At 36.6% G+C, this 24,840-nt stretch overlaps 1 protein-coding gene across 1 annotated transcript in view; it reads right to left on the bottom strand.

Moving 5' to 3' along the window:
- The window catches only part of TRPM3 (transient receptor potential cation channel subfamily M member 3), a 74,469-nt gene that overhangs the window by 38,624 nt on the left and 11,005 nt on the right, over positions 1-24,840 (bottom strand). The window contains exons 2-4 of the mRNA XM_069540767.1: positions 18,519-18,732; positions 15,265-15,389; positions 1,512-1,683 (exon numbers count right to left, since the gene is read on the bottom strand). Of these exons, the coding sequence (XP_069396868.1) occupies positions 1,512-1,683; positions 15,265-15,389; positions 18,519-18,732 (511 nt within the window). The remainder of the gene's footprint in view (positions 1-1,511; positions 1,684-15,264; positions 15,390-18,518; positions 18,733-24,840) is intronic.

Here is a 24,840-nt window from a genome sequence, read left to right as displayed (position 1 = left end):
CTTTCAGGCTACTCCTATTTAGGCTCATTCTTAACCTGCTGGTGTAAAACAAGTAATGCTGTAGCCTATAAAAACCTAAATGGATAATATTAATGATATGAGTTTTGTCCTTCCTGTCAAATATTATAATAAAATTCAATTTTAGTTTAACAAAACCTACCACCCATTGGCTATAGTGCTTTGTTACTTTGGATCTCTGCTGGTTTCTGGATGGATTTTCTAGTCTTTTCTACTCTTTTTTCCCTAAAAGATGTTTACCTTTGGGTAATCCTGTGTTTTCTCTTTCCAAAGATAGTTGAAGATTCTTAGAAGAGAGTTTTCTAATACAATGTTGACTTCAGGCCTACACCAAAATCTATTATTCCAGAATTCTCTGTGAAAAAGATGAAGGTATGAAACTTGACTGCTTAAACAGCAGTAGCTCCTAAAACGTGGAACCAGAAAAGAGAGTACAGGAAAGAGAAGCTGTGGTCTGATAGGTTGGACATCCTAGCTCTGGGAGGAAGGTGGCAAGAGCAAGCAAGATCCATTTGGGACAGATGCAGAGAAAAGACTGGAGATGAGAAAAGCCATTTGGACAGGCTGAATCATATTACACTGAATTTTTGAAAGTTTATCAAGCCAAAGAGAATCTTTTGTTACTTGGAATTGCAGGCTTTGAAAGTTTAATCAATTAAATCCAAGTTTCCCTGATGGAACATACAATTACCAGAAAGCTTGAGCCTGCCGCGAAGCCATGTGTTACTTTGTGAAAACAAATTGAATTTTATTTTGTGAGGAAGGTCAGTAGATTATTTTCATACCTCTACCACATTTAAATGCAAGCCACTGAGTGTGCTGGGGAGTGTTGCTGTTTTTACAATGCTACCTTCTCATAGTTAAATGGGTACACGATAAGTACTGCATAGAACACATAAGTACTTAATAGTATCATTTCAGTGTAACTATGGGCTAAGTATTACGTGGTACCCATAAATACACACATATATCTAAATATATAGGTATCTAGAGACAGTGAATGAATACATACATAAAATTAAGAGACAGAATTAGTTTCATCAACATGGTTACACATTATGCTTTAGTTTAGACAATGTCAGTTCCCTTGAAATGCCTTCGCACAGCCAGATCTATGCTAAGATCAAAACCTGTTTTTTTTTTCTTTTTTTCTTTTCTTTAGCCACCAAAAATAGCTTAATAAATAGAAAAAAACTTCTCCAGGGTGCTTTTCCTCCTTAGAGTATTGTGTAAAAGATGTAGAAAAAAGTTTGGAAGGAAAAGCTTATGTGCATTTATAAACCCCAGACAGGGTTGAATTTTTCACACATAATAAATGAGCTTGAGTCCACTAATTGTGTAAACACTTATTGCGCCTCCAATCATCCTCCTCTAGATGACTTCCTCTAATTCTAACCACTGGCCCAGTAGAAAGTGATCTGTGTTCAAAATCTGCTCAAGTTTTCTCACTTTCAGCCTATTTGAAGGCTGAGTGGGAACAGTAGCCGACTTACTTGTATTTATCTTCTGGAGTGAAATATGCTTTTCCAGTTGTCTCCTAAGTTTCACCTCTGCTCCATACTTTCCGGTGGTCCCATTGTCGGCCAGAATGAAATGAGAATGCATGCTGTTGAGAACAGTGAGCTTGCTCATGGGATTGGACATGGTCTGATATGGCCGGACAACCTGCAGAATTTCAAAAAAAGGGGCAAAGTCAGAGAAAAGAGTGAAAAATATGAAAAGGAGAACCAGACAGACAGGAATGAGAGAGAGAGAAGGGAAATCAATTCTTTGGTACAGTGAAAGGATAGTCTACATCCTCCTCCTAATACTGTTTTGGGTAGAAGCAAGATTTACAGTAAGTATTCCATTAATTTTCTGGATTCATACAGAAATGAGAGTTTGTGCTTTCACTGTACTCAAAAACTGGCAAGTGAATGTCTGTTTCATTTTGAAGTTGATTGTTTATATGCTGATGAACCAAAAATAATTTTTAAATTTAGCTATTTTGTTTCTTTCTTTCTCCTCTCCTTCATGTCCATACATCTAATAGGCAGAGAAAAGCAACCATGATTCTGGAGTACAGTGGAGGATGGGGAGTGGAGGGTGGAGAATGGGGTCAGGGGTGATCTTCTTTGTCAAGCCCATTCAGCAATCTGAAGGTCTGTTATTTAAACAGACCTTAAGACACCTTAAGGTGTCTTATTAGACACCTTAAGTGGAAATGCTGAATGTAAAATAACTGTATCATGATATAAATAAAAATCAGGTTCACAATGTTCATCTCTGTCTTAAATTTTTATTATGTTATTTTAATTTCATGGTGCATCAGACTACCTGAAACAGAACAATTCTTAGTATGGTCTTTCAGACTTTTGATCTGAAAAGAAAAACAAAACCTATTGTGCGCCAGTTGCTTTATATACATTATCTATACTCCTTGCAACAATCCTGCAAAGTAGATGTTGTTATGTTTATTTTGTAGATGAAGGAACAGAGATGGAGATTAAGTAGGTTTTACAAGAGTTTACCACGCTCAGAACCAGAAATCACAACCAGGTCTGCCTGATTCCAAAATCTATGCTTATTCATTCCCCTTTCCCAAACTGCTTAGACACAATGGAAACAAGATGACGTGTTGGAAACCTACTCCTAAAACATTTAGGCAGAAATTTCACTCAAGACTATGAAAAGGAACATTTAACCAACTCACTGTTACACGGTGTCCATACAGTTATTTCTGTACTGTATCACTGAAATTGACAAGACAGAAATAAATGCTAAGGGACTTTTATTTCTGTGCCTTTATGCAGTGTATACATTAATTATAGAGTTGAGATGCACTTGTTCATTTTAAGTATATAATAACTCATCAGGCAAAGCTGTAGTTTGCTAAAGGAATTTAGCAAAGTAGTTTGCTAAAGGAATTACAAAGTGATTCAGTAAAGACAGCATCAGTAGAAAAGATCTCATAAAAGCCATATTTTACACCTTGATGCTGATTCAAAACCCCACATTTCTGTATGCCTGGCAAACAGAATCTACTCAATGAATAGTGAATGGATTAATTCAAAAGACTTGAGACAGACATGCTTTTATTAAAAGTTGAAAAATAAAAACCCCCTCTTATCTGAATTGTTTGGGAATTGATCTAATCTAAATTTAAAATGGGTAATTCTGAGCTTTTGAAATATCTTTCAGACCTTTTAATAAATGTCCCTATTTGTTAATATACCATTAATATACCATTAATTCACAGCTTATTCTAGATGGCTCTCATTTATAAAGGAAGCCTATAAATTTGTGATTATTGTTTCCAGTAATCACATGGAGCAGTGTTCAATTACCCCTTTGTCTAGATGAGTGAATGAGAGTACCCCCTGAACTACAGAGAGAGTGGTTGGCTAACCCCATCCTGAGTTCTTTATCACTGGAAGAGTAGGTTGCTTGTGGTTAAAATTCCCATTTTGCTGTTACGCATTTTTGATCATAAAACATTCATTCTATAACAGAGTGCAAGTTAATAAATATTAATGCTTTGTTGAAAAAGGCTTAGCAGAAAGACTTTCTCCTATTCTTAAAGTACCTCTGCACTGTACTTTTGGATAAAAGAAAAAGCTTTAGTTTACTGTTTTCTCTTTCCTAACGGCAGTTCCCCAAGGCTCCATGCCAAGAAGGAGGGAACCCCAAAGCAGTTCTGTGAGGGGCATGGGACAGTGGATTTTCTAGAGGTTAAACTATTTGTGATGGAGAACTCCAGACACTTGTTCTAGATGACATACGGGGCACGTTTTCGAATTCTTGGGAGCTTAATTAAAGACCACCAGTGAAAGTGATGTTTTCAAACAAATAAAGGAGTGAAAATGATTCTGGGTCAACCTGACTTAATCACCACAATCTGAGAATAAAAGAACACAATTAAATAATCTGACTATATTCTATATATCTGTTTCCCCCACCACAGGATTCTAAGGACATTGGTGCTTCAGCCTTCTGAGTTTTGACCTTCGTTTCTTGTGAAACACGGTGCACCAGCTCTTTGGGAATACGGTACATTTGAATTAATCATGATAAGAGGATCAAGTTTACAGTGTCACTCATGAATTTTAATGTCTTCATCTTACTGCTCCCCATTTCTTTGGATCTTATGTTAAAGTAAGTTAAAGGTAGTTATATTTTGCCAGGGATTTTTTCTGCTGAATAATGGAGGATATAAATCCAAAAAATAAGTTAAATGTCCTAAATTATTTTCCAGTCATCATTGGAGGAATGTATGTTGAATCCTGGAACAATCATGAACGTTTGAGGCATGGAAATCTCTTTGAATCCCAGTTCTGTCAATGGCTGTGTGAATCTGAGTCTCACATTTTTAATCTGTAAAAGAGAAATGATAAAACCACTTACCTCATGGGGGTTAGATGAGATTATATGTGCAAAGTACCTGGCACCATGCCTGGCTCCTAGTAGGCAATCTACAAATGTGAATTTCTTCTCAAGTCCTGCTTTAGCTTAACAACTATAAACTGATTTTCCAGTTGCAAACTAGTGACCAACATGAAATGATGGGAGACAATTCAGTCACTTTTGTTTTACACAGGGATTTAAATCAATCAATATGAGTAAAGAAAACAAATTTATCAGTTGCCAAAATATGCAAAGTGGTTTTTTTTTTGCATGTCCTCCTAGGTCATTTAAGAAGGTGATATTCTGGAAATATTTGTTGATTAACTGCAAAGTTGGAAATAACTTCCCAAATACTTCAGAGGAATGCATTTTGGTCTAACTTGTCTACAAAATACACTTAATATTCTTCATAACAAACATACCAGCAGTCTATTTTTGTTCAAGTTACAATTTGCATTTCTACAAAAGATTTGCTGATCTTCCTGTTAAGTTTTTCAAATAGAAAAAAATAATGCCTTTGTATCACATGAATACAAATGAATTTTTCCTTCTGACAAAATTTTAGAGGTAATGTAAAACTTTTATTGTTAAGAGCAAACATAAAAAGGACTTTTTTGGAAATGTGTGTATGTGTGTGTGTGTCTGTGTGTGTGTGCATGTGCATGTTTGCATAGCAAGAACAATTGTGACCTGTAGGGATACAGATTACTCTAGCACGTTTCTCAGCCAGTGTTTCCTGGGAGAATCAAGCCCTAATGCTCTGCAGTATTCATTGTATGTAATGGATCACCTTCTCTCCTAAGAATATAGGATGGTCCATGTTATGAACCATCCTTGAGAGAACTGAGAAGAGAGTCATTCAAATAATTTTCTGTGTTTTGTAGCTCAAATGAGGAATCTGGGTTGGGAAAGACTGAATTGTGTCTGAAAGGACTACATATCAAGTGATCTTTCATGATCGGTAACTACATTGGTATCTATACCTAGAAGGGAAATCTGCTTAGAAATGGATTTTAGATACTTAGTATTTCACTCATTAATCTATTGTACACGCTTTGTATTGGCTGATTGGTAAAGCTCTAGTTCTAAGGCCTCTGTGTACCTTGATTTTGCAACAAAGAGGGAATGTAATAGAAGCTGTTCAAGAAGTTAATGAGGTGGAGGGCCTTTATATAAGATACTTGTAGGGCCATTATCATTGCCAGGAGAGAACCGATCTAGAGACACTGCGGAGAAACTGAACATCATTCGTGTGTTGGTGCAGCGTGCTGCGTTTATTTTACTTGGATGGGCTGAAATCGATCATTTGGGAGCTGATCTAGGACACCTGCTGGAGTTTTCCTAGCTATTTTCATGCATGTTCTGGTCTCACCCAGGAGTACTTAGTAGGCAGTCAGGAGATGGGACTTCAAGTTCTAGTTCCCCTAACTACTTTTGTGAACTTGGGCAAGTCTTCAAATTTATTCATTCATTCGTTCACACACCCATTCAGAATTTCTCTAGGAAATGTATGTGATAAGTATTGGACTGGCTTGAGGAGACATATAATCTTGCATCTTATCTCAAATAAATATTCAAAATATATTAATCAAAAGAAACTTTTTGGAGGGTGGTTTTCTCATCTGTAAGGTAGAGGATTTGACTATAAATTCTGAAGGCTTTCTACCTCTAAAATTGAGTCTGTACAGTCTGTATTAAAAAATACATTTGCCTTTTCCAAGTTAGCACAGAACAATGACCTTCTGTGTGTGCTGGCCACAAAAAAATTAGTTCGCTCATATCTTGGGGTCTCCTCCATTTTGTGGTGCTTTCCACGACGCAAGGGCAGTTTGGGTATCTGTGACTTCTTTCCTGAACAGAATTGAATTGAGTTAAATCAGGTTTCTGAGTCATCAATCACAGGCCTTCTGCAATCCCAGACGTTATTACCTGGTGAGGTGTGTGTCAACCTGCCCCAGGCAATACCAGGGTAGGGGATGTGTAGCCCACCGAGTCATTCTTTTCCTCCTAATAGCACCATGATTATAATTTAGGCAGGAAGAAAATTAGCATTCTTTGACTACTTACTGTATGCCAGGCACTGTGATAGACACTTTTACATGGATTAATCCATTTCATGCTTATTTTAAACACAAAACTATAGAGGCTCAGAGAAGTAAAGCGTCTTGACAAGATCTGCCCCACTAACCTCACTGTTTCCTATAAATCGCATGTAGACCTTAAATTCCTTTACAGGGCAGGAGACATTTAGAGGAAAGACAGAGGACCCAGCCTGATTTTAAATTTATAAAGGGTATTATGGTTGGTTTTGCTGCTGGACATTTTTGTCAGTGACTCAGCCGGGCATTAAAATCCTGCTGACAGCTGATCAGATTACTTCCAGATGAGTTCTCCAGAACTGTATAGGAGACAGAGGTCAGGAAAGGCACCAGCAGGCAGCAAAATGGGGTTTGTGCTTTGGAGAGAGAGACACAAAAGGAGTGGCAAGGTACTCTTCAGATCAGGCATGCGTTTCTGGGAGGGATGAGGGTATACTGCAGAGAAGTGGGAAACAACCTGTGTCTGAGGTAAAGAAACAAGGGGAATGAGAGAATGAAATAAAAAAAAAAAGGCACTGTGTATCCTCAAAATCATAGCAAGGCCTGACCTAGAGGGAACACTGGCTTGTTGTTTCCTATTCAGGCAGCTCAGCTGCAAGTCTAGGTATGAAGCAGGGTCATATTGAAACCCAGATGCTGACTCTCAGCTCAGCAATCCAAACAAGAAACCAGCAAACCCAGGGATCCATCTCTAAAGAATGCCCAGATACTTTAGCTGCGTGACTCCCACTCAAATCCACAGGAAAACAACTGCATCTTTTTGCAGCACTTTGAAAATGTGTTCTTCACCTCACGGGCTGTAGAGCTGCCCCGTCCACATTTCAGGCTTTCTGCTCGAATAGGCTCGCCTCCCTCTGCCCTGTCCAGAGGTGAACTGTGTACCATTCAGATACAGGGTCTACTGGTTGTGGGAAAGGCCTTGAGTTCTGAAAGGGGTTACTTGCTTTAGAAATCACCATGTATCAGTGGGGTGATTTTAAAATTTGTTCAGAAATTCTTTGAAAATCTTCCCTTAGTCTGGCTGGATTCAGTGACACACTTCTAAGCAGAATAAAACAGAAGTGATGGTGCGTGGCTTCCAAAACTAGGTCATAAGAGGGTTCCTCTTCACTCTCTCTTGGATCACCTACTCTGGGGGGAGCCAGTTGCCATGTTAATAAGGCAGCCTCCTGGAGAGATCCACATGGTGAAAACTCCTCCCAATAGCCATGTGAGTGAGTCATCTTGGAAGCGGGTACTGTAACCCCATTCAATCCTTCAGATGATGCAGCCCCAACTGACATCCTGACTGTGACCTTACGAGAGACCCCAAGCCAGAACTACCCAGTTAAGCCACTCACCAATTCCTGATCCGCAGAAACGGTGATATAATGAATGTTTAAAGTCGTTAAGTTTTGGGGTAATCTGTTACATGGTGATAGATAACTAACATAATACTGCATTATTATTATCTTCTTGGAGACTTCAAAACATATTCTCTTCCCTCTACTCTGGATTCACTGATGCATCATAATTTCATGACCTCCATTCTGCCCCATTCTGGTCCTCTAAGCTGCCTGGCATTCCATCCCTAGGCTCTGATCAGTTCTGGTTCCTATTCTACACTGGGGCTATGACTACCATCCTCCACGTTCCTCATACGTCTGACCCCAAACACTATCTCTCCTCATTTGGCAGATGATCTGACTCCTGTGTTTACACATTTGCCAGCTGGATGACCCAAGGCAGGTTATTTACCTTCTGGTCTCAGTGTCTCCATTTGTAAATGGAGATTAATAATGATTATAACTACCTCACTGGGTCATTTTTAGGATTCAATGAGATATAAAACGCATGAAATGATCCACATATGAACTCAAAAAAATGACAGTTGCTCTTATATGGAGAAGTAATATTGCATAATAGGTAAGAATATGATCTGGGGAATTGGATGGCCTAGGTTTACATCCCAGCTACATAATTTATTAGTTATGTAACATTGGGCACGTTACTTAATCTCATTGTGTTTAGTTTCACCATCAGTAAAATGGGAAGGATGATAGTGATACTAAAAATAGCAACTTCTGAGTGCCATTATGAGAATTAAATGACTATCTGTGTAAAGTGCTTAGATGGATGCCAATACTTATTAAACTCTACAATTGTGTTGATATTATCATTATTGTTATTATTATTTCAGTGATAAATGATAAACCTCCAGCTAAACTTCAAAATCCTGCCATCAACTCTCTGCCTACATATTCTTTCCTCGTCTCCTTCGGTTACAAGGGTACAGGTGGTTAATCTCCCCTTTAGCTCTGGACCCCATCACCTCAGGGCCACTCTAGGACTTATTTCATTAATTATCTCCTCTCCAACCCTAACTCCATTTCTAGCATAAACTTATAAACAAACTCAGGTCTCTCCCATCTTGAAGAAAAAAATCCCTCAAATTATGGCTCCCTTTGGCTCCTCATGTCCCTTCTCCGCATCCCAGACAAACCTCTAAAAGGTAGTTTCTACTTGCCATCTCTACTTCTTTTTTTTCCTCCTCAACCCATTGAAATATGGCTTGATCCTCCATCATGCTTCTGAAACAGCTCTGACCAGTGATACCAATGATGTCTGTCTTGATCAACTCGATGAACACTTCTAAGTCCTTCTCTTCCTTAGACTCTCAGTTGTACTTGGCATTGCCCTTCACTCAGTCCTTCTAAAACACAGTCTTCCCTTGGCTTCTAAAACACTCCCTGGTTTTGCTCCTCCCTCTTAGCCCTTCCTCTGGTCTCCTTCGCAGGCTGCTTTTCCTCTGCTCAACCGTTAAATATTGGCTATCACCAGGATCTGGGATATCATCAGGCCCTCCTTTTCATCACTCTACATACTCTGCTGTATGTAGTGATCCATCCACTGCAGTGGCTTTAATTATCATCTATATGCAGATATCTTCTGAATCTAAGCGGGTAACCGGATCTTTCTCACTATCCTGCTGGACATTTTCACATAGATATTTCAAAGGAACTTTGAAATCAACATGTCCAAATCCAAACTCAACACTGTGTTTACTGAAACTGTATTACCCATGCAACTGAATGTAGCCCTGAACCTGAGTGTGGTCCAGGTTTAGCTAGCATTGGCTCCTTCATGACTGTAAAGACTTGGGTGGGTCTCCTTGTCTCAACTTCTCCTCTCACATCCTCTGAATATATCGTATCTAACCTAGTCATAGAAGTCTAATAAACTCCATGTAATAACACTCCTGGGAGGTTTTCTGAGCTTACAGTATGAAGTCACATTTGGCTTGCATCTGAAGTAAATGAAAAATGTACTGAGTTGAAAATGACACTAGAATTATCAATTGCATTATTAAACTTGATTTTTCTTGGCTTAAAATATAAAAATGACATCAAAAGAACACTTGCCAATTAAATGTAACAACTCTTAAAGGTTATAAAATTCTGAGAATATATCTACAGCTTAGGGAAGACAGAAGATATTGAACGTCAAGATAATTTAATAACCACATAAGATGATGCTTTGGAAATCTACCTTGTGTTCTCATCCCCAGGCTAAAATGAAAAGTGCTTTTTCTTGTGATCATGCCTAGATTTTTCATTTGCCATGTGTTTCGTTAATCTAAATTTGGGAAAAGACAAATCATAAAGGCTTCATAAACTGTTCAATTATTTGAAACAATTCTGGTCAGATTGTTTTCTAAAGCAAGAATCTAAGTCTGAAATGAGTCATATAAAAAATCACAATTCATTGGAATTTCTTTCTTGACTTAACACTGGTGACACTTTCATAATCATCATTCCAGATTGAGAGTATTTAGGGACAAAGAAAAGGGCTCAGGCCACTCTCATTGAGTCTACTTTTGAGTTTATTTACAGGCATAAGATATCTGCCAGTATCTCAACTAACAATAAAAACATAATATCATTAAATATTTTCTTATGTATCACTTGGTATACTATTGGGTTGGACAAAAAGTTCATTCGGGGTTTCCCATAAGATTTTATGGGAAACCCCGAATGAACTTTTTGGCCAACCCAATACTAGTTAAGAGTATGGGCTTTGGAGACAGTGGATCTTGGCTTAGTTTTTTTTTTAATGGAATAAAACATATCTCAGCAGGCTAATATATACAATCACAGAGAGCTTCCTCAAATATGAGCTCAATAAATTGCAATTACTATTATGATTATGCTCATTGAAGTTGTATAAAATAGAGCAAATGTTTTATAGTCAACTTAGAGATGAAGAAATCAAATCTTATAAAGTTTAAGTGACATGTCAAGGCCTTATGTTCATGCAAAGTATTATGTTAGTGGTTACCATCAAACAAAGAAAACAATTTAATCCCTATTTTTGAGGAGTTTTTAATTAAGTAGGGGAAAAAGACAGTTGTGGGAGAACTACCATCAGGCATATGATATTGCGGGTGAAGTTAGGGAAGCCGTCTTGGTGGAAGGGAGCCTTGAGCTTAGTTTGACGGAAGTATAGGATTACGGGTTGCCATAGAAGAGAAGAGCAGTAGGAATAATATGGAGACATCACAGAGGTGGAGTTAACCTTAAGAGCTGAACAATATTCGTTTTCAGGTCTAATGGCAGGGCAAAAGATTGTTACTATCTCAGTATTCATAGCATTATTCTTCATCAAAGTCTGTTGTTTTTATCTATTAATTGAAAGATTTGGTTAAACAGAGTTGAAGGTATTTAAATTTAAAGAATCAAGGCTAGTTCTATCACTGAGTTGGGAGGATCATGCATCTTTCAAAGGGGTTACGGAAGAGTCTCTTCTCATTCCACATTTCTTTGTCTCCATCCCCAACGTGTAGAGGCTTCACCATCCACCTCCCAACTTGAGCTGCTACATAAGAAAATAGTTTTATATTCAGATACTTGGTTAAAAAATCCCTCAACTATAGTTACTATAGTATGATCAAGCTCTGTAATATGAGTAGAGATTAAGTTGTGGTAAAGTTGTGAACCAGATATAATTTATCATTATATTTTTTCCATAATGTTTATTTTCCCTGAAGCCTGAATTTCATCATGGCCAATCCATCTCCTCAATATTTATTGAGTACCTACTATGTGTGTGGCTCTAAGTTGAACTCAGAATCCAAAGATACATGCCTCATATCTTTAAAGTCTAGTTAAGAGATCAGACTTGAAAGGAAGTACATTTTTCAGAATATCTAGAAGCACACCCTAGGACAAATTAATCTTTCTTCTTTATTTTTAGGGCTAGTATTTGCCTTTATGGTGTCATTCCAAAGGTATATTCAAATTCTAAGATGAATAGCAACTGTGATGTCTACTACTTCTATCAATAAAATAACTCTAGTAGTACTTGAATTTTCAGCTTCTAAAAGTGCTCATCTGAGAGCCAGCCCCACAGAAATAAAATGATCTATATTTTCTATTGGTTTGGATATAAATCTACTGTAATAAAATATCTGGCATAAGATATAGAGCCTTTCTTTTATCCTTATTTTTTTATTTATTTCAAGTAAATTTCCTGGATTTCCCTTGACATTTACTTTGTGCCACTTCAATCTTATTCTGGAACATAGACATAGACTTGACCAAAAATGCAACAATCCTATTTTTTCAAATGATTGCATTTTGATAGAATTCTGAAGTGGTCAGGATTTTTAATAATATGTTGGTTGTTTTTCTCTGCTACCTGATGTCTGATCCTATAAGGTTTCCTTTTTGATGTTTATTACATGTGTGTTTGTTTATATAAAATGGAAGAAAAAGGATAGATGGTATTAAATCAAGCTAGCTATGGAAATTATTGTAACTACTTAAGAAGCTTACCAGACAACACTTCTGTTTTAATGAATTTTAGGGAGATTTTTACCAGTGACTACATATTTCACTCAAATACTTCTTTTTATGACAGCCTAACATCATATTCCTTTTAAACTATCATTTAAATTATACATTAGAATAATAAACACATATTTAAATGTCCCTCAAACTATGTCATAAATCCTGTATACCAAAAACAGCACTTTTGGGAATTCCCTGGCAGCCCGGTGGTTAGGACTCTTTGCTTTCACTGCCGAGAGCCTGGGTTCAATCCCTGGACAGAGAACTGAGATCTCACAAGCCGCGTGGTGCAGCTAAATAAATAAATAAATAAATAGAAAAGAGGAAAGAATCTATAGGAAAGAGAAAATTACGATTGGAAAGTGAATCACCTAAATAGGTCAGTACACAGATTAAAAAAATTAAATTAAATTAAAAAAACCTCACAAAAAACAGCACTTTTGCTCCAAATAATTTACAACTTGAAAAACAAACTCTTATTATATAAGAGCCTGAGAAGTCCTATGTGTATTGTGGTTTCCCAATTTTGGGGGAAAAGCATGCCAGAGTGGTTGAAATTCAACAGATCTTGGTCAAAGATTTACTAAAAAATGAAAATACGATTGTTTTTCCTGTGCTCTCTACAACCTGCCAATTTTACTTCCTCTTCTCGGTCTCTCCGCAAGTTCACTTGGATCTTTGTGAGCCATGGCTTGCCTTTATTAGACCCCTGTGAGCAGGGACAATGAATGTGCACATTTTATTGAACTTATAAGTGGCTTTTTCTGCTCCCTGAACTGGGATCAAGTCTAGTTTTGAAGTCAGACAATGTAAGTAAGTCCCGTTGGCACAGGCATATGTAAGTTCCTATTGGCATAGAACAGGTAAGAAATACAGGGAGAAAGAAAAGAAGAATGAAAAAGAGGAGCACATGAGGAGGTGAAATCAGAGAAAAAAAGGTAGAATTGGAGGAAAATGAATTAGGGGTGATTCACCCAACCCAGCAAGGCAAGTAAATACAATATAAGTATTGTCTTTCCACAATCATACAGAAATAGAAGACAAACAAAATGACACAGAAAGGCAGTAGGCCAGCATTCTCTGCAAATGATTAGGCAACTGAGGTAATTATATGGTTACTCTATCTTGAATAAAGAAATAATCAGCCTTCATTTATTCATAGTTCATCTGCATGAGAAAGTTCCAAAACGGTTTTCCCCCCACAAAATTGAATAATAACAACTCAGGTTTACAAGAGAGATGCTGAAACTATGAACATTTAAAAATGACTTCTGAATCATCACGACATTTTAAAGAGTTAATTCCTTTGTTAATAAAATGAACTATTAGATGCTCTTGGTATTAGGGGGCATTTTAGCATATTCTAATTCTTTAAGAACTGTATTTGTTCTAGTTCGCAGCTGATATATACTTAAAAGCCAACTTGGAATCTAAGGCAAATATTAACCCAAATACGTTCCATCAAAGACTAGTCCCAGATACTTTGAAAAAATTAGTATTACTTTTCCAGTCGGTTCTGCCAACATAACACTTTGGGAATTGCTGCTTGAGATATTCAATTTTTGTATGATACAAAACAGCAAGTACATTTTAGTTAAGAGAATATTACACTGATAAAACTATCTCATTCCTTATTCTACATATTCTGGATAAATTCGTGTTTCTACATGTAATTTGGAAGCATAGATATGGACATTTCTTATCACTTAAAATAAAGTTATTTATCACTTAAATAAAGTTCTGAAGGATTCAAAGAGTGTTTATTTCCATTTCATGATCTTTGATTTTTAAATTCAAAGTATTTTGCATTGCATTTTAAAAAAATGCACATACTGTGTTGCACTGAAATAAGATGGTTTCATTATACTGCAACACAATAGAAGAAGCAGTTTAGGACCAGTTACTTCTCAACCTCTTTGATTAAAGAAAAAAATTTTTTTTTGACTCTGACAGACTTCATGTTACTTAGAGAGAACTGCGAAGCACATTTATTACTCTATGGCAGGCCCTGATTGGGAATGGAGGATTGTATTGATCTGATATAGAGAAGCATTGATAAATAATTAATTGCTAAAATTATTGGGGACAAAAGAAATAAATAATGCATGGCAATCTGTGTACATAGTCTAACTCATACCAGTGGAATTTTGGAAAGTATTACATAAGGGAAAAAGTCTGGTTGTTAGTAGGAGAGAAAAACCCTAGAAGGTAGGTGGGGAATGACCTGTTTGTGGTTTTAAACAAACGAAAAAGAGACCCTGGAAATAAGACAGTGACTCAGAAAAAATAGGACCAAATTCTCTCTGGCAAAACTGTTGATTGATTGGTCAGTGTGTGGCTCCTGACATCAGAAGAGGAAAGAGAGGTTAACAACCTGCTGAGTTTGGTCAAGGGCTTCTGAGTAGCTCCAGAGCAGGAAATAAAGATCCCAACTGTGCCACTCCTCACCCAAGCATTTAGCAAAAGAAAGGCCAACCAGGGAAGCCACAAGTTTGAATGGAAAGAATCTCCCTCTGTAGCCTCCTGTCCTAGGTGAAGGGCACTCAAATAAAGAAGCTGGAGACCTGGGGTGAGGAAAGTCCTCATTTTATGTATCAGTCAATGAATTCAAGCTGTTAATTAATCTTAACATAACTGTGCCAAGAGCACTTGCAAAATTTGATGGGTGATAAAAGACCACTGCTTGATTCAAACCAAGAGGGTAGTTGATAAATCTTACTTAGGACCTTTCCTAATCCTAAGAACTGACATGGAGTTCACATAGATAGATTCTGGAAAATAAATAGTCTCCCATAACTATTCCTAACATCAGTTTCATTTTGGGAGGTGGGGACTGACAGAGTAATCCAGTATGCATAGTTTGAATTCTAATTTTATTTTACTCTTTTGATATCACCTCTATGAGAAGTCACATACAGGGAGCTCCCAGGACTTACATCTCTTCCAATCAGGTCCTCCTGGTTTTCCACAATTCCCCAAGGGGCGATACCTATGGTACATATCTTCCCTCGAGACTTAGATGCATGGTCCTTCAAGGCATCTCCAACATGACGAATAACACCTAAGAGGAAAAAGAGAAGTATTACTCTTGCCTTTTAAAGCAATTACTTTCCATTGATCTAAAGGAAATTGTGGTAACTGTTTTTCCTAAGATTAAATGCACTGAATATAAAGTTTTGACACATTTCTACACGAACTACACATGTTCAGGAGAGAACATAAACTTGCACCTCTAATGCCAGATACATTTGCTGGACTTGTATATGAACTCTAGTAATACATTTCTTATTCTATCTCATATGAAAAAAAAGATGTATACAGTATCTATAAAAAGAATAAATACAGGGACTTCCCTGGTGGTCCAGTGGTTAGGACTCTGCACTTCCACTGCAAGGGCCATGGGTTCGATCCCTGGTCAGGGAACTAAGATCCTGCAAGCCGCGTGGCCAAAATAATAATAAAACTTCATTTAAAAAAAAAGAATAAATACGATACTTTAAACTTAGAGAATCTTTTCTTGTATTATAAGTATAATGATGTGTTACTATGACTAAGTACTAATACCATGACAATATCCTCTAAAAAGCATCATAAATAATATTATATTAAATCTATACCACAGTTTGTGTATGAGTTAGGGTCAGCAAATAGAGTAATTACTTAGTTCAGATTTTGTTAATCTTGATTTCAACTTCTTATTTATGGACACATAATGTGGAGACCCGGCTTGTAAAGAAAATGTTGACATATTCTGTGGAAAATTTATGTTAAAAATACATAAATACACCTTTTTAGACATCATTCTAATTATTTTCCTCTTCTGTCATAATGGCCTTCCCATCACCATGCCTTTCCTCACCATAGTTAAGAGTGAGAAAATTCAGTTTACAAGATGGTAGGGAACTACCTTTTATCTTTTAATAAACCATTTAAATAAGATATAATTTCTAATCTTTTAACTTCTCTCTCAAGTGATCATTTTTATAGAAGATATAAAATACATTCTCTAAGAAAAGATGCTTCCATTTATACTTTAAGGAAAATTCCACCCATTCTTCAAGGAAAAACTCACACCTAGTTCCATCTCCTATATGAAAGCTGAGTTGGATTTGATTTCTTCTCCATTTGAACAGGGTTGCAGTTTGTATATTTTGAATAGTTCAATATGTCACTGAACATATTGAACTATGGTTCTTCTTTGGTTCATAATCACATGTGAGGATGTCTCTGCTCAGAGTAAACTCATTTAGGGGAAGGTTGGAGATCAGCGTCTTACTCTCTTCAGGTGCCAGCACAGAGCGAGGGCTCAGGAACTGGGCACCACTGAACTAACTAAGCACACAAAACACACCAGGCAATTTAATCACAGGAGACAACAGACATGTGTGAACAACTCAATTCTGAAATATTCACAAGATCAAACAGAAAGAGCCTCCTTTAAAAAAAAATCAAATAACAGAGTAGTGTAAATAGCCACTAATCCATGCTGAGCTGTGCTGGGAGCATTGGGAAGCATATCAATTTCACTTACTATCTCATCTATGGATCTTCTAAGAGAAAGTACTGATAAAGAAAACCAAATACAAGAGTAAAGGTGTGAATATTAGTGTTAAGTTTTTTCCTATTTATATGCAAAACTCATTTGGGGTCCAGTCCTGGACAAGAAGGTTAACTTCATGGTAGCCCCTCCCTCCATCTGCCACAATTCCGCCTTCACTTTTTACCCAAGCTGAGTGTTCAATCGAACACACTTTGAGTGTTGGATTGAACACTATGCCTGGAGAGAGGCAGAGGTGAACTCTTTGGTTTACAACATTTACGCTGTTAATTCTTCTTTTGATATTGGATGCATTTCACAAAAGAAGAAAAACAATAAACAATGTTTCAAGTTCCCCCAAACAGAAGATTGGTAAGCATTTCTTTTAGAAACCTTTGAGTTGATCTCCACAGGAGATGCAGGTTATGCCAGGAAAGCAAAAGACTGAATAATTATAGGCAAATGATGCCTGTTAAACTGTGAGTGAAAGTTGGAGCTTAAAGCCTGAACAGCCACGAAATAAAACTGTTCTGTAGATATTTGATCATTACAAAGTAAACAGTAAAGAGCCGGCTGGGCAGGTCATTCTAAGATCATGTCACTATACAGACTGAGTCAGGGTTTCACATGACAACGATGGGCGCAGCTAATATGCAGATTTCGCTGTGTAAATGAACCTATATTGTTGTGAGCTGAATGTTCACAACTTCTAGGTATGGAGGAGACTTCTGAGTGCAGGTCTCACTCAGACATCATCTAAACTACAAACAAATGAATAAACAACATTGAGATACATTTTATTTAAAACTAGTTGGTCCAGGGTTATGTTCAGCATGTCCCACTAACTTCAAAGGTGTCCACATGTGCAGACTTTCAGTCTTGAAACAAGTCTGAATTAATTTACTGCAGCATTACCTGTCTCTTCCAATTGGCACTTCTGACTCAGGCTGGGGAAATACATCAAAACATTTACAGCATCCGTTCCATTATCTACTGCACATTCATAATGTTCTGCAGATAAGCACTTAACTCTAAGTGGGTTTGTAAGAATTGATTTGACAGCTTGCCTGGATCACAATATAGAAACTCATTTGGCAGGTAGAAAAAACTGCTTGGAGTTCAGAGTGGGGTGTGTCTTCTGTTGGTGCAGAGTTGATTCAATGAAATACTTTAAATAATAAACACATGTTACTCCAGACTTTGCTGTCACCCCAGATGGAAAGGGCATTCTGCAAACTCTAAAGCTATTTGCATCAAACTTAAAATCACTTAAAGAACAGAGTCTCCAATTTAGAGCAAAAGTTATTCCTTAAAAAATTACTGGATGCCTATTTGGCAAATTGAGGTATTGAAAATATCCTGTGAAATTCCATTAGTCGTGTTTATAAATTCTGTAGAGTCGAGTATTAAATATCCCAATCTGTTTCTTAAGTATAAATAATTCTTCTTGGTTGAGAAATGACAGTACAGTTATCATTTAGGTAGAGGAAGGAGAGAGACTCAGTGAAAGGAGCAATAACCAGCAGGTGTGGACACACAGGTGTAGGGGCTGAGGTGGGGGAATGTAAATATATTTAACCTCAGGAGAAAATGACCTTAGTCACAACATTCTCGTGGCCTTATGTTGTCCTTCTCTGTCCCACTTCCAATTACCTGTGTTAACACCTCCAGTGAATATCCATGCTCCAGTTGTCATGGCTGCTTTGATGAGACCTTTCCCAAAGACTTGCTTGAGTTTTGGCTGGAGTTCAAAGTTCTGTAGGCCCCCATGAACTGAGATGAGAAGCTTGGGAAGCTCCAACTGCCATTCCTTGGTCATCAGGTGTAGGAGGAGATCAGGTTTTGTATCGAAAGATACTCGTACGTACTAGAAGAAGGACGACCATTGATTAGGGAGACAGGGCAGGGCTGACTGTGGCTGCTTATCTGATTGCAATGATATGTATAGTTACTTGAAGAAAACGTCTTATAAAAACTAGATTTTTTAAAAGGGGCAAATCAATTGCTTTAACCAAAAGAGCCTTCTAGACAAAGGGATTCACCATTTTAAAAGATTTTCTTGAAATTCTGAATGACTACAAATTTTTAAATTATTTAACTTTCTAAAATGCAGTGTAAACACAACTTTCCCTGGGATGGGTTCTTTGCTCAAAGGAAATCGTATTTATATTTTACCAACCTTAAAATTTGTGCAACAGTTCAAATGTTGCTAACATTTTCAATATAAATAATCCCTCTATACCAACTGGACCTAGATATGACTGTTTCTGTGACCCTATTATTTTGAGACGTTTTGAAAAATTCTACAATTCTACATAATGTAACAAGAATTTTAAAATATGGTAACAGCTGATTATATTTATTTAAATCTAAAAATAACTGCATACCAAATGTTTTCTTTATCTTTCAAAGAAAAGTGACAGAAGTCATTCCAATTATTTTTGTAGAATAGTTGAAAAAAATTGAAGTGCATAGTAGATATCAAGGTATTACCAGATGCAACTGGAAATAAAGTTATGATAAGTATATATAAATAAAATGCTATAAATACATATAATGATAAACATCTATATAACTATATATATATATACACACATACTCATTTAGGTCTTTAATTATATAAATATTACATTTCTAGCTGGAAACAACTGGAATATTGGGCAAATGCACCTGAAAGCCTTTTGAAATGTATTGCTGAGCTGGCATGAAAAGAGAGAATATTCAGATAGCTAAACAAAGTAGAAGCTGGAATCTCAGGAGGTAAGGAAATACCAAAGCAAGCTTTGGCCTTGAGGCTTTCTCCTGAATCCTGGAAGACCATGAGCATCTGCTTTGGTAGCTTAATGCAGTATGGGGGTGCCTAGGTGCCTAAGGAGAGACCCCACATAAAGCTGGGATACTTCAAAGGGCTCCACTCTCAAGTGTAAGGAAGAAAAATTAATAAGGCTGATGGTCAGAAGAATAGAGCAAGGAAACTTGCCTGCCTCAACCTTGATTCTCATCAGATGGGAAAAAAAAATTCTCCTCTGGTTATTTATAAACAAAAGTGGGTCCTCATACAGGTTCTGGTCCACATTCACACTCTCAGTGTGGTTTGAGAAACATCAGAGTATTTAATATAAGATGGTTCTGGTGGGGTAATGGCTCCAGATAACTCTCAGAAGTAAATGCAAATTCTCTGTGGAGGAATACATCATCAATCCAGGTCTCAAATAATTCCCATGGGAAAATAAGCATTTCATTGTAAAAAAATAAAATCACAAATTACAAAAGGAAGTAAAGCAACATGAATGTGAACCAAAAGACAATGGATAGCAGAATAAGATCCTCAAAGATACTGAAATGTTCAGAGAGAGAATATGAAATAGCTACATTTAATATGTTAAAAAACATAAATGAGAAAATTGAACATATGAATAAAGAACAAGTGATTATAAAAAATGATCACATACATTTGAAAAAGAGAACTTCTAGAAATTAAAATATAACAATTTAAATGAAAAATACAGGGGATAAATGAAACTACAGATCAGACATGTTAACTATAGATCCAGAAAAATAAGCCAGATGCAGCCTAGAAAAACAGAGGAATTGAAAACATAGAAGAAAATTTGAGAATTTTAGAAGACGTAATCAGAATTCTAGATAGAAATAAAAGAGATAATGTGGAAGAGGCAATACTTGAAGAGATATTGGTTGGGAATTTCTCAGAATTACTAAAAGATACTAATTCTCAGATTCAAGAAGCTCAATGAATCCCAAGCAAGATAAATAAAAAGAAACCCCACGCACAGATACCTCATAGAGAACACCAAAGGGTAGGGGGAAAAGCCTTCGAAAGGAGCTAGAAAAAAAGACAGATTACCTACAAAGAAACAGTCATTAGACTGATGGCTTACTTTCAACAGCAACAATGGATGCCAGAACAGTGTCTTCAATTTGCAAAGAGAAATTATCTGTCAGTGTAGAATTCAGCAAAAATATCTTTCCAAAATGAGAGCATATTATAGACATTTTTAGACTACCAAAACTGAGAATTTACTTCTAGCAGACTTCACTGAAGGAAATTTTAAGATATATGTAGCAGGCAGAAGTTACATGATCCCAGATGGATGATGTGAGATACAAGAAAGAATGGTAAACAAAGATATTAGCACATACAGGGTAAATCTTAAAAAGCACTGGTTGTAAAATATAAAATGATAATAGTGTCTAATATATGGTGGAAAGGGATAGAACTAAAGCACTGGATAATACAGCATATAAATTAGGGAGTAGTAATTAGAGTCAAAGCATTCTAAAGTCTATATATTATGTGGGAGAGAAAAGTTTTAATTTTGGAATTTGTGAAGTATTAATGTTGAAGTTGCATAACCACAAAAAGAATAGACTTGCATGTAATCATACAAACATATGCTTTTGGATGTATAAATAAAAAAGGTTATGCAGGAGATGACAATTTATTGTAATATTTTTTGGATCGGGGAGACCCCACTGTTGCAAAAACCTTAAAAATTATATGTCAATTCTTTTGTTAAAGTATATTTTAAATATATTTAGCAGAAATGTGAGGCACAAACATACAAAATATCAAAGTAGCTTGATAAATTAAGCTGCATAATCAAGAAATACAGAAGAGCTAAAGTTTCTCATATACATATACTAGAAATCCAAAGAAGTGTTAGAATCTAACAAGCTGGTTCTATATTGATTTAATCTACTCAGCAAAAATCAATTCCAGAATGGAAAGAGCATAAAGGTTGGCAATTTTAGCTAAGTACATTATATCAAAAGAATTATATCACTTATTTTACATTTGGTAGTGTATAAAATTAAGTGATATAATAGCTAATGGGAAGCAATTGCATAGCACAGGGAGATCAGCTCGGTGCTTTGTGACCACCTAGAGGGGTGGGATAGGGAGGGTGGGAGGGAGGTGCAAGAGGGAGGGGATATGGGGATATCTGTATACATACAGCTGATTCACTCTGTTATACAGCAGAAACTAAGACACCATTGTAAAGCAATTATACTCCAATAAAGATGTTAAAAAAAAGAATTATACTACTTATATCAATAGAATTTAACTAGAGTTTACAATGTGGGAAACCGCATATTTTGTACACGAACTCTCATGTAGAGGGCAAGAACTTTCAGATATCAGCAGAAATCTTCAACAACAACATGTGCTTTTTTTGGAATTTGTGAAGTATTAATGTTGAAGTTGCATAACCACAAAAAGAATAGACTTGCATGTAATCATACAAACATATGCTTTCCGATGCATAAATAAAAAAGATTATGCAGGAGATGACAATTTATTGTCCAGCCTTGGGGCTGGAGAAAGGGTACTGCAGTGGTAGAAGCAAACACAAGGGTTTCTTAAATAAAAGCTTTTAAAATCATCTATTGTTATATTTATTATCTCATTGAGTGACTGTTTATAAGAAAGCTATCTATATAATGAACGCTATAAAATAAAAGAATAAAATGTTTTCTGTGCCCCTACACTGAACTTATGCTACTTAAGTAGTTAAAATTTGGTAGCTTTACTAGATTAAATTTATACCATTTTGAATAATTCTAGAAAGGGATATTTAGTAAAATAAACTAGAACTGAGACTCACAAGGCTTCCAAACTATCCAAACCAAGAATGTTCATTGTGGAAGATGCTAAGAAACTGCTTCTCAAATTATTCAGTAACTTTATTTCAGTATCACTTTCTTATTCCTTCAAAAAACCCCAACTAAATAAGAATCCATATTCTTCTAAGGTGAGATATAGATTACACTTCTAAATATAAAAAAACATCTAAAGTATAAAAATCCTTCTAAAATTAAAAAATCCTTCTAAAATCCCCTTGCAAGCCTAGATAGTGGTTCCTAAAATTTCTGAAGAACTGTAAAGCTGTAGTCCCAATGATTAGAGAAGGCTTACATGAGAACAGTAAAATGTTTTGAAAAACAAGAAAAGTAGTGTGATTATGGCTTTTGGAACTTCAAGATGCCTCACTGAGCAATCCTACCTGCACGTTTCATTTAGCCAGGTAAATAATGTGAGATTCTGAGCCACAGGTAGTGTCTGGGAACAGACACACATACATTACTAATTAACTCAATGTGAAAAGATATGGCAATCATACTAAATCACTACAGAGATTGTGTAATAATTTAAGTATGTGTAACCTAGCTAAATAACATATTACGGTGATCTAGTGGGTAAGACTCCACGCTCCCAATGCAGGGGGCCTGGGTTTGATCCCTGGTCGGGGAACTAGATCCCACATGCATGCTGCAACTAAGAGTTCACATGCCACAACTAAGAAGCCCGCATGCCACAACTAAAGATCCCACATGCTAGCAATGAAGATATTGCACACGTCGCAACTAAGACCTGGCACAGCCAAAATAAAATTAAATAAATAAATAAATAATATTAAAAAAAATAACATATTATGGAGTTCAATTATTTATGGTAATTAGTAATAATAATTCTAATGCATTTTTAGGAATAAGTCTCACTTGGTAAATAATTCTCTTTGGGGCTTCTAAAGTTACAACTTACCAATAAGGAACCCAATTTACTGATCATGTAAGTAGTTCACTGGAAAGTGACCAACGAATCTAGTGAATATGTTAAAATTCCTTTTGAACTAGCTTCATCTTTTTCCTAGCTAGGAAACGAAGAAAAGCTTGCTGGTGATCACGAAACACTTGTTACTCAGTTAATAAGTGCTCCAGTGGGGGAATGAATGAATGACCTTAGATCACCTTGTCCCTGGTTCTCTGTCTTACAGACGAACAAACAGAGGTATTCAGTGTCTGGCCTGTGTAAGGTCATGTTGCTCATAGGCTCTCTATCCATATTTCTCTCTACTCTCAATTTCTTAACTACTGAGAAAAAACCCCAAACCTACAATCAAATCCCTTGTGTTCCAGGTACATACATACTGTGTGCTTTACATGCATCATTTCATGGACTCCTCCCAATTACGAGGTTGGTGGCATCCACATTTACGGGGGACAGGAAAGAACAGTAAGTTCAACAGCTGTTAAGTGGTGATGACAGGATTCACACCCCAGGTCTGTCTGACTCCAGGTCCTTGCTCTTGACCTCAAAAACATAAATGCCTCCTCTCTCACTTCTCCTTTTCCTTCACTTACAACCAAGCAGTCTGCGAGTCCTAACAATCCATTTCTCAAATGGTGCTCTCATCCAGCCTTTCCTTCTATTGCTTCAGTTGTTATTTTAAGAATAAATAAGAATGCTCTTTACTAGGATGTCATTTTGGGTTGTGGCAACAGTCCTACTGGTTCCTCTAACCCTGTGTTCTCAATGAGACACCAACAGGCAGATTTCTTTCCCCAATTCCTTTTTGATCATATTATTTCTCAATTCAAATAGTTACATCATACATAAACTCCCATTCTGCCTGTCATGGTCCCCACAATTTGGCCTTACCCTACTCATTTAAGAGGCGTTCCCCCGCTTCTCTCTGTATTTGGCTAATGTTATTCCCCAAGTCCTAGAAAACCCAGTCCCTCCCCTTTCATCTACATAAATCATTCTTGTCTTTCAAAGGCTCTTATTGACTGCTCCTTGGAATGCAAGCTCATGTTGACTCAATATAACTCTCAGTCAAACCCAGTCTAATATACATTTTTTTCCTGTTGTTTCTTGTTTGTGTCAGTTTTATCTCCCTATTTGCAAGATCTTTGAGTGGAGGGATCATGTTTGGTCTGACCTACGATTTTGGATAAGCCTTTCAGTACTGGCTATGATGTAGTTACAATCTTAGAAATAAAAGGGAGTTTAGAAATATCTTAGCAATCATGGGAACTAGAAATACTCTATTTCAGTTCTTCTGCTTTACAGATGACACTGAGACCCAGGGAAGGTGAGTGACTGGGAGTCAGAATTAGTTATCTAGTAATTAACCACTCACCTAACCCATTATTAAAGCTACTGTTACAC

Source organism: Delphinus delphis, chromosome 6 (assembly GCF_949987515.2).
Source record: "Delphinus delphis chromosome 6, mDelDel1.2, whole genome shotgun sequence".
In the NCBI taxonomy this organism is placed as follows: domain Eukaryota; kingdom Metazoa; phylum Chordata; class Mammalia; order Artiodactyla; family Delphinidae; genus Delphinus; species Delphinus delphis.
The sequence above is the reverse complement of the archived record's forward strand: the minus strand, read 5'-3'. Positions and strand labels throughout refer to the sequence as shown.